At 46.8% G+C, this 11,221-nt stretch overlaps 1 protein-coding gene across 5 annotated transcripts in view; it reads right to left on the bottom strand.

Moving 5' to 3' along the window:
- CELF6 (CUGBP Elav-like family member 6) overlaps positions 1-11,221 on the bottom strand; it is a 27,262-nt gene that overhangs the window by 13,991 nt on the left and 2,050 nt on the right. For 4 of the 5 annotated variants that reach the window (XM_006922652.1, XM_006922653.1, XM_025040375.1 and 1 more), the window contains exons 2-3: positions 9,116-9,198; positions 520-568 (exon numbers count right to left, since the gene is read on the bottom strand). In XM_006922652.1, coding sequence (XP_006922714.1) covers positions 520-568; positions 9,116-9,198 — 132 coding nt within the window. Of the gene's footprint in view, positions 1-519; positions 569-1,689; positions 1,864-9,115; positions 9,199-11,221 lie in introns of those variants that run through there. The other variant, XM_006922654.1, reaches the window with a different exon arrangement.

Below are 11,221 nucleotides of genomic sequence, written 5' to 3'. Positions count from 1 at the left end.
AAAAAACTTTCAAAGTCTTTCCATAGTCTTTAGCACAGAGTCAAATTCCTTTATATGACCTACAAAGTCTGTCATACCAGCTTCATCCTTGACCATGAAGTCAGGCAATTGCAATGAAGCAAGGAGTGGCCTCAACCAAGAGTGGACTGGGTTTTCTGTAATCAGAAGAATCTGGAAAAGGAGAAAAACTCTAGCCTTGTTCTTCAAACAAAGAATCTGGAAAAACAGAAGAAATGAACTTTTTCCAGGGGCAAGGTGTCAATAGTTCCCTTCTTTTATCTCCAGTATCTGTTTAGGCTCCTCCTCTCTGTTCTGGATCTAGGGACCCTGGGATGCCATCCTTTCTTAGTCTGAGCTGGAATGGCTTTGATTTTCTCATGCTGAGCAACTCTGGACCCCACTTGTTCCCCAGACCCTAAGGGGCTCTAGTAATAGACCGTGGGTAGCACTGATTCCAGGAGTGGACCCACCGTCCCCTACAGAGATGATACCCTGAAGTTCGTCAGGCAGGGAAGTTACCTCCTCGGCCCTCACTGGCAGCCGGCTTCACTTGGATTGGACGATTCATCTGAAAGACATCGGATCAACACACCCTGTCAACATGACTGCCTGGCCCTGGGGCCCCCCAGCTTTTCCACCCCCGGACTCCTCGAGATCTAAGCTCTGTATGTTTTGAACTCTGCACTCCACCCCTCTCACATGGGATTATAGATTTTCTCCAAGATTTCTTCCTTAAACCTAGGAATTTAGAAGATGTTGAAAACTAAAGAGTTGAGTGATAGGAAGCTCAGTGTCAAGTGCAGGATGAATCATAGAGGCTAAAGAGATTCTCTTGCATTGGGCGCTAGGCAGGGACCATGTGAGGTCTGTCCCTCTGCTCCTGGACTTCCTTAAGGGCTTTGGGTGAGGGGAATTGGGTGGGAGGGTATTGCAGATTTATGTTTTGTGCCTCAAATTGAGAATATAATTCTATGTGTCATTCAAATTAAACAATATGGGAATCAGACTTAGTGCTGTCTATCCCAAACTCTGCCATTTAATGGTTGTATGACTTCCAATAAGCCAACATCTCTCAGATTTAACTTGTTAAATGAGGAAAAGCTTCCCCAAGCTTCTGCATCACCATACTTTCTACCCCTCTGTCCCCTCCCTGGGCCTCCCTTCTCCCGAGGACGTTGAAGTTCTCCAGGGCATCATCCTTGGCTCTCTCATTCCACTCCTCTCATTCTTCCTGGATAATCTCATCCACACCCACAGCCTCAGCTACTATCCCCACAAGGATGACTCAGAGCTCTGCGGCTCCAGCGCATCCTCCTCTCTGAGCTTAAGACCCATGTGCCCAGCCTCTTGCTGGACATCCCGACTAGAAAGTCCGACTGGCACCTTCCACTTGACACACGAAACCAGAGTTTACCTTTTTGCCCAAACCTGATCTTTCCAGTCATCCAAACTATAAACCTGAAAAGCAGCTTGACTCCTCCCTCATCCCCTCTCCCACCAACCGATTTCACCTTCTAATTCAGGGGTTCCCTGGTCAGGAGTAGATAAGAATCACCTGGGAACCATATTAGACTCTCGAGCTGGGGGACTATATAATTTGTAAAAGCTCTTAGGTGATGTCAATACACACCCCACACATTCCCATCCCCCAACCACCCTGAGAGAATTCATGATTGAATCCCATCTCACCTTCCTCTCATGGGTGTTGTGGGGATCACATGAGATAATGGGGATGCAAAAGGTCTTTGTAAACTGCCAGGAGCTGGGTGCGTAGGATGTGAGGAATTATTGTTGGGGGGCAGACAGCTGAGTGCCGGGAGGAAAGAACAGCGGCCTTCCTGGTCATGGAGAAGGGGTACTGATGCCCATCTGGCCTGAGAAGGTGATGATCTGACCCCCTCCTCTCAGGAAATGCACTGCTTCTGCACCAATCAGGGGCCATTTCATCCTCTACCAATGTGCTCGTTGCCGAGACAACAGGCAGCTTCCTGTTACCATAGCCACAAGTGCTACCCAGTAACCATGGTAACGCCCTGGCAGTCACAGTTGAGCAATTTCCTTTGGATCAAATTTGAGGGTGGGGAGTGAGGAGGGTTTAGAAAAAAAAAAAAAAGGAAAGGAAAAGAAAACAGGCCAAACGTGAACCAGTGCATTTCCCTCCCACCCAAGGCTCACGTTCTTATTATACGCTCTGACACACCCACCCGCTGGTGGTGGAGCACCTGCAGTGTACCAGGCTGTGGGTGGGGGTCGAGACACCAACAGGACTCAGGCTGTAGTCTAGAGGGGATGACAGATCAATCCAAGCAGATCAGGGCGAGCTGGACAGGTCTGGACTGGCCTGGACCAGGGACCAGGAGGACAGGACCCGTCCCTGGGCATGGCCACCTGTGATTGTGGAGGAGAGACCAAGAGACAGAGCCATGGAGAGCACAGACACAGGGAGAGATGAGAGACACGGGAAGACAGAAATGATGAGAGAGAGTAAGAGATAGACCTAGAAAGGGGCAAAGAAAGAGAGAAATAGTGGTGGAGATGGGAAGGAAATGAGGGGATAAGGGGACAGGAAAGGGGTGCAAGAAAGGCAGGGGGGAGAGTGGTCAGGGAGAAGATAAGAGAGGTAGAAGCCTGGGGTTGGGGGCAGTGAGGGTGAGCAAGACTATCATTATTTTATTAGTTCTTAAATAGATCCTCAGAATTTCTCTCTGGAGCCTAGAGTGATGAGCACATGTGACAGCAATGGTTTCCATGGCAGCTGCCTCCCTAGCTGGGTTTCTGGGGAGATGGTGCTCATCAGTGCTCTGGGGCACGCCCCTCTCCTCCTCCCCCACTTCACCACTCTTTGATGGAGAGTGGCCATTAGGTGGTACGTAATGTTCCACATGGACCTGACAGAGTCCAGGCCTCAGAGACTGGGCACCTAGCCTTTCCACCACTCGGGCATGCTGCCAGCATTTCCTGAATTCTGTGACGATCCCCAGGCTGGGCTCTTCAGAGGAGACAGTGATTCCCCTGGGGGTCCTGTCTTCAAAGACTTACAGAGGGGAAGATGATGCCACCACTTCCTGAGAAGCTAGTATATGCCAGGCCCTTCTTGGGGCACTTTATATACATTGTTTCTAAATTCCACTTGCTCTGCAAAATAACACTATTGTCCCCATAGTACAGATGAGAAAGCCAAGGCTGAGGAAGGATAAACACTTGTCCAAGATCACGTGGTGAGTGAGTGGTTGAGTTGAAATTTGCCCCCAGTTCTATCTGACATTGAAGTCCATGACTTTTGCATTGTGCTGCTCGACTCTATTCTTAAGACATGAATACAAGTAATGAAGGCACAGAGAGACCAGAGCCTTAGGAGGACTGCAAGATAATGTGCTCTGGGAGAGGCTGACTCCCTCTGGAGAGGCTGACTTAGAGAAAGCTTCATGAAGGAGGCAGATTTGACCTGGGAGTCATTTGTAAGACTGGGGTCATTGGGCCATGTGGAGATAATGGGAGAGGTAGGGCTGAAGGCTTTCTATTCCAGATGTCTGGGATATGGAGAGGGAGCGTCTAGTCTGAAGGAGCAAGGGTTCTGGTGGGTACCTGGCACAGAGGTAGCCAAGGTGGAACAAATTACTTCTGACTCAGATAGATGTGGATTTAAATCCTGACTCCATCACTGGCAACTTCTCTAAGGTCTCTGAGCCTCAATATCCAATTAGTAAAAAGGAGAAGGAGAATCATGATCCTACCTCGCGGGCTTGTGGTGAAAATGACAATGGCTAGATCTTAGTAGGTACACCAGATGTAATACAGTTTTGTTTTGTTTTTTAATGGGAAGATGTGAAACTGAAAGGTAGGCAGGGGCCAGATCGAGGAAGTCTGTGAAAACCTCAAAAAGGAATTTTGACTGCTATATTTGAAAGGTATTAGGGCTCCAAGGAAGGATTTTAAGTAGGGAGATAATCTAGTCTGTTTTGTCTTATGAAAGATCCCATGAGCTGTCTCCATGCAGAGAAGAGTTTGGAAGGGGAAAGATGAGAGGAAGAAAAATCAGTGATACAGGTAAGGGGCAAAAGTGACCTGGACCAACGCAGAGGAAATGAACAGATTCAAGAAATGTTTAGGAAGAATTAACTGGACTAAAGTTCTAGTGAATGTGGGGACTGAGGGAAGGAGGAAATGTTGGCTGACTCTCCCTTAAACTTAATACCTAAGTTTATGGCTTAGGTATTCAGGAAGTTGATAGTTTGGGAGTTTGGAGGTACAGGAGAAGTCACAGGAAAGGAGCCCAAGAGAGCAAAGACAAAACTGGGGACAGCAGTGCTACCTAGGGCTTTAGGCCTTTAGTCCCCACTGAAAAATGGTTAGGGAAAACACTTAGGATTTAGGTATACTCTGTGTGGCTGGAGGAGAGAGTTGCCCATGTGAACCGCTTAAGCAACCCGACCCTATCCTGCCTTATTTCTGCCATGACCAGGGGAGGGATATGGGAATGGGGTGAGGTAATCATGGCTCCCCTTTGAAGAAAAGAAGGCATTGCTTCTTTGGCTAAGACCTTGTCATGAAACCTCAAGTGAGCTCTTGCGCTTAGCTAAGCACCTATTTCCTTGAGAGTTTCCTAAGTGGAGTCCAGGCACATGTCTGCTTCGGAGCCCAACTCTAGAGGGGAAATCATGAGAAAGAATGTCAGAAAGAGGAGAGAACAACCTACTCCAAGCAGTGGAGTGGGGAAGGCCAGAGGCATCATATATATGCAGGAGGACCTGGTCCTTCTGCCCCCATCAGCAGAGTGAATGAAAGACCCTACCCTGTCTGCTTGACTTGCTTAAAATTCCTGCCTTTAGGCTCAGCATTGCCCTCTTCAGACTCTTGTGTCCTAATGCCAACTCTTTCCTCCACTCAGCACTAATGCCCTCAGCCCCTTCTCCCGTTGTTTGTTAGAACCTCCCCAAAGGGACACTGGTGGGTCTAAGAGAGGTGTCATGGGTATAGAGAAGAGAGAAGCACAGAAAAAACAAACGTCACCACTTTCAGTACTTTGTTCTACTTCACACCCCTCCTCTAATTCAATCAAATCCTATTGGTTCTAAAATCTATATGGATATCCTAAATACCTCTCAAGTCTGTCCTCCCCTCCTCATTCCTGCCCTATCTCCAGCTCCAGGCCAGCATCATCATTCACCTGCACTCATGCAACAGTGTCCTAAAGGGGCATCCTGCCTCCAGTATTACTTCCTCTCCAGTTCAACCTTCACACTGTAGCCAGTCCCTCACTCTTCCCTGCTTAAAATCTGTCCATGATTCCCATTGCAGTCCTCCAAGTAAAGCTCAAGATCCCAAGATTGACAGTCAAAACTTTTCCCCGGTTGCCTAACACATGATACTTTTCATTCACATAGAGCCTTAGCCGTCTTTGCTGGACACCTTCTTTGCCAGTTCTCACACTGTACCCAGAATTCTAGAAGGGGCCTTTACCTTTTAAGTTTCTAGACCTTTGAACACGATGAAATATGATCATGATTCAGCTCTGATAGCATCTCCTCTGTGAAGCTTCTCCTTTCTCTTCACTCCTGATGCTTCTTTTACATGCTCAGATGTAAACTTCACGGAGATGCAATGAGTTATTTCTGGGTTGGAAGCTCCTTGAGGGTGAAGGCTCTAACTCACTTACTGGGTGGCTACTAGCACATACCATGCCTTTGTGTGAGTTAGAGAAAATGTTCCCCTTCCTCTGGGCTGACACATCCCTGTGATAATGTGCATGGCTTGGTCAGTAGAGCATGGCTGGATTTTAGCCCCCATTTGCCTTTTCCACTCAAGCTGTTTTGTGCAGGGCACAACCTGCAAAAGTAAATGTAGTCAGTTATGTCTGACAGTGCATAAAAGGATGGATGCCCAAAGAAAATAAGTTCATAAGGAGAGAGAGAGAGAGAGAGAGAGAGAGAGAGAGAGAGAGAGAGAGAAGTAAAGGGGCATCTTCTGAATCCCAGGTGGGCCTGAGGTTGTGCTTCACCTTCTTCAGTTGGATTCTGGAGTCTAAAGTGAGGCTGAAAGAAGTGGCTACAGCTTTAAGGGGAAGAAGCTGAAGAAGATGGGACAAACCATTGAGATTTGAAGGAAGTCCTGAGTAGGGAGCCAAGATTTGATAGATGACAGAAATTAGCAGGGGACAGGTGCAAAGGAACCAAAGGGAGGTCCCAGTCTAGCAGTTATCTGGAAATTTACCCTAGGGGTCCAGGCTTTCTCTTTGGAGTTGACCCAACATTTCCCTATCCCACAGTAACAGTCCTGCCTGTCTCAGGGGAGCCCAGATTGATCTTATCGCTACTTCTCCAGAAGATGGCAGCTGTGCCCAGAACCCAGTGCTTGTAAAGAGCTGACCCTCCTCCCTGCATGCTGGTGGGCCTGAGGCCAGATGACTAAAGCTGCTGCTGCCCCTGGCAGGCCTAGAGGAAAGGTTGATGGCACGGACATTGCTGGGGGTGGCCAACAGAGCCATCGATTTTCATTTAGGAGAATAATTAAATATTAATTTTCACTTTGTTAAGCTGAGGAGGGTGAATAAAGCCAATCTTGGCAGTACCAGAGGAAGCTAGGCCCTGTTGGAAGACAGCAGATAAAAGGGTAAAGGGGACAGATGTGTCCAGTCACCAATCCCTCCAAAACCTTAGACCTCTGTCTGCCGCCAGCTTGGCTCAGGTAATGGTGAATAAGTTCTGGAGCCAGAGTACCTGGCCTTGAAGCCCAAGTCTTCCCATTAGTGGCTACATGACCTTGGGTAAGACCTTGTTTTCTATGACTCAGTTTCTTCATTTTTAAAATGCAAATACCAAAAACAATGCCTTCTTCATAGAGGATTAACATGTAAATTTTTGTAATCAATAAATGTTACTTATTATTTCTCTTTTCTCCCCCCAGAAATTATCCCTGTAGTCTAGGGCTTCACAGCCCTTATATCAGGTGCTCTAAGCTTCCGAGTCCTCCAGGTATCCCTTATCTTGTGGAGCCCTGTGGCTGGTTGAGGAGGAGTTTTGTTCTCCCAAAGTTCATCTTAATTTTCTCAGTGCCTTTCAGTTGCTTTCAGGATAAAGTCCAAACTCCTCAGCCTGGCACCCAAAATTTCCTCTTCAACCACTGCTCTCTTTTCTACAGCCTGGCCCATGCTCACATGGGCCCTCCCCCATACTCCCAACTCCATTTCACACCCATCTTGTTCCTTCTGTCTCTACACATTTACCATGCTGTTTCCCACATGGAATGTTACAGTTTGTCTTAGTGACACTCAATTCTAATTCTAGCATCAGAAGTCATTTACTCCACGCTTGGATGAATGACTTCTACTCCTCCTACTACTAATGCTGCTGTTACTATTACTACTACTACCACCACCAGCTAACCTATATTGAGTGCTTATTATCTACCAAGAGCTGTGTTAAGCACTTTATATGACTTAGTTTATTTAATTATTACAACAGCTCTATGAGTTCAATTTGACAGATGAGGAAGCTTAGGCTTAGAGGGGTAAAGACTTGCTCAGTGTCACAGAGTTAGTGAGTGGTGAGGTCTGGATCCACATCTAGGTATGTCTGACTCCAGAGGCCGCATATGGAAGATTGCTGAGGGTGATAAGTTGGTGTTACTTGAAATGGAATCTTCGAGAGTGAGGCTTCAGTTGCTTCAACTACTAGGATTAGTTCTAGGATCTGACAATCCATTAATAGCTTGACCAGCTCTAGGCAAAGCTTGTCCCATTGCTGGACAGCTCAAATTCAAAGAGAAGACTTCTTTTTACTGAGCTGAAATTAGTGTTTCTGTTCTTTATACCCATTGATTCTCATCCTGTTCTCTAGGGCCCTCTGTAGAAAACCATATATCTACTCGCCCAACCCCACCCCTGCAATAGTAATATTTATCGAAATCTTATTCTGTTCCAGGCACTTGATTAGCCTCGGTTAATCCTCATGATAGCCCAGTGAGCCAAGTGTTAACCCTCTCCTTATAGATGAGGAAATTGAAGCTCAAGATGTTAAGTAATGTATCCAGAGACACAGAACTGATAAATGGCAGAGCTGGGATTCAAAACCACGTCTGTGAGACTCAAAAACTAGTATTTCTAGTTATTATGTTATGATGCCTCCCTATTAAAGACCGCACTAAATCAATCTTCCCCAGCTAAATATCCCCAGTTACTTCAAACCATCGTGTGTGTGTGTGTGTGTGTATGTGTGTGAGTGTGTGTGTGTGTGTGTATGTGTGTGTGTGTGTATGTGTGTGTGTGTGTGTGTGTGTGTGTTTTGTCCCATCCCATCATGGTCTCTTTCTGGTAGGCTAATGACCCTCTCTTGAATCTGAGGATTTGAACTGGATACCGTTCCAGTTTTGGCCTGCCCAGAGCATTTGAATACTGCTTTGTTCTAGACATATCATTCCTTGGACAAGAGAAAATGAGGATGGGTAGTATAACTTGCTTGGTGAACTCATGTTAGTCCCTAACGATCACCACTTTTTTCTTGCCACGTGGTCAACAGGTCTCACTTTGCCTTTTGTCCAGTGATTAGCCATTAGCCAAGGCCATACTACGTATCATTGATACATAATGGCCTACCTGCCTATAGAATCAGGTCTCTCTTAACTTTAGCCAAGTGCTTGAGATGTGGGGGGAAGGCAAGCTTGGTTAGTCAAGGTACTCCCCTAAAAAAATCATTACAGGAAGAGGACCAGAGGGCTATGTCATCAAGGGCCCTAGTACCGCAGAAAATGAGACACCAGCCCAGCAGAGCTTCTAACCCATATAGCTCCACCTATGCTCACATCAGTGACAAATGACACCTGAAGCCATGATTTTAGCCAAGGTGGACGGATTCTAGTATAGCCCACAACAATGATGCCTCTCCTAAAAGACGAGGTAGACCACTTGGCCCAAGAGTCTTGAGCCCATTTCTTTGAGCCAGAAGACTGAATATAATAAAGAACCTGTACCTGTTAAGGGCACAGGTAAGCCTTCTCCTAGAAAAATAATTCTCCTGCTAGTTCCTGCTTCCAAGCTGGCTCCTACATGCTGCTTTGGCATGCATGTAGGGCATGTCCCAAGCCTGAGGTGATTCCCACCCTCCAACCCTGGTGGACTTACCCCTGGCAGGGTCTTCTGCTCGTGCAGTGCACTCTGGGCCTTGAGAGCAGAGTCCCGGGCGCAGTAGGTGAGGAAGGCACAGCCTGGGGAGGAAGAGGCTGGCTCAGGAGGTTTCCTGAAACCCCAAATACTCTTCCTGGAAATATCCCATTAAACTGACAAACTCAAGACCACTCTCCTTTAAACAAGGACACTGCTTCTTCTCTGCTTCCTACCTTCTCTGAAGGGAGGGGCTTCATGTGTCTGTGTCCTAGGCTCTGGATCCCTTTCATTTGCTCTTGGCCTCCCGCCTAGGGAACATGTATACCCACACCCAGTCACATGTTAATATAACCAAACATCTCTCCTTCCCACTCCAGCCTAAGTCCTGTTGGGGTTAAACCTCCCTAAGCAGCTTTGCCTTCAGCTTTAACCAGCCTCCCCCTTTTTGGATTTATACTCACAGAGTCTCCCAGAATCAGCCTTGATTCCTTCCCAACTCAGTTTCAGATGGGAGGAGGCAGGAGAGGAAGAGGAGGTTTGGGATCCAAGTCCAGAACCCCACAACTCCTTCCTAATATTTCACTCCTCCAATTCTGAAGGTAATGAATGGGTTAATTTGAGGCTTAGAAGATGAGGCTGGTTAAGGGTTTCCTGTTGTTGGGAGCTTCTAGGACCTCCAATCCTATCCAAGGAGCTTGATTTGTCAGCATTCCCAAGGCTTCGAGATAGGGCCTCTTAAAGGGTTATTGTGCCCCAAATCTGACTTCTCTGAAAGAACCAGTAGATATAGGGCAGAGAAGGAGTCTGGGTTGAACCAAAGGGTCAGTTCTACCACTCTTTGTTCAGCCTCAGAACCTGTGGCCTGCTAAGAAACACTGAAGCAGGGATCTCTTCCTTTCCAACAGTCATTGAGCACTCACTCATTCAGAAAATATTTACTGAATTCTTACTTATTATGGTAGAGCATTACAAAGGGCTTGGGGATAAAGTGGCAACGAGACAGACACATTCTCTGCCCTAATGGGGATTATATGAAGGATCATGAGGGGCATGTAATTGAGTCCAAAGTATTGAGGAATGTCTTAAAGAACACATTGTGTCCTCAATAACAAATAGGGTTTAACCAGGTGACAAGAAAGATGGTGATTATTTCAGGCAGAGGGAATAGCACATATGAAGACTCAGTCAAGAATTCAGTGTATTGGAGAAATGGATGGAAGGCTAGTGTGGTTGGAAATTGGTGAATGGGGGCAGAGTGGCCAGTGAGGTGTGCAGGGGTCAGGTCATCTATATAGCCTTTTACACATCAGTCTGGATTTTGAACTTTTTAAAAAGAGTAGTAAGTAGCCACTAAAAGGATTTTAAACAGGGCTGTGACATGATAAGATCTGTGTTTTTAAAAAGAGCCTTCTGAGTGTAGGAAGGAGAAAGAATGAAGGAAGAAAAAGTGGATGTGGGAAGCCCTTAGGAGCTTGGCGCAGTTTTCCACTTAAACCTCATCAGACTAGAAAGGCAAAAGGGACCATTTTCTCTGATGTGTTCTATGTGGCTGCCCTTACCTTAAGGTGGGTGGATATCTGCCATTCGTTGAGTTAAAGGGAATTTAGGGAACTCCTGGGACAAACTCTTATCATATCAATAGGGAAACTGAAGCCCAGAGAGTATGTCAGTGGCAGAATAGGGTTTGGAATCTCTTAAGTGCTAGGCTGAGGTTGTTTTCAAAGCAGTGTGGCTGCCTCCCTCATTACCCAGCCATCGAAAGGAAAATGAGTCACTCTGGCTTTTGGATGTCAATGTTGCTGGAGAGAAGATGGGGAAGATGTTGACTTGGAGATCTTCCCTGATCATCTTGCAAGGCAATCCTGCCTTGGAGAGTTGCACGTTGGTTTGGGGCTAAATCGCCAAACACCTGATTCTGCTTACATCTCTGCTCCATCTTCTCTCCACCGCGCCATGTCAGCTGACATCAGAACTGTGCAGGCCTGGAGCCCTGCCTGAAAGGCTCAGGGGCCCAGGTGCTGACTAAAGGAGCCCTTGTGGACTACCTATGACAGGGGGCAGAAGAATGTAGGGATGGAAAGACAGAGAAGTATGTCCCAAGAGACAGATGAATGATAAAACAAG

The sequence above is a fragment of the Pteropus alecto genome, unplaced genomic scaffold (assembly GCF_000325575.1).
Source record: "Pteropus alecto unplaced genomic scaffold, ASM32557v1 scaffold38, whole genome shotgun sequence".
NCBI classification, from domain to species: domain Eukaryota; kingdom Metazoa; phylum Chordata; class Mammalia; order Chiroptera; family Pteropodidae; genus Pteropus; species Pteropus alecto.
This window is presented reverse-complemented; position numbering and strand designations above follow the sequence as displayed.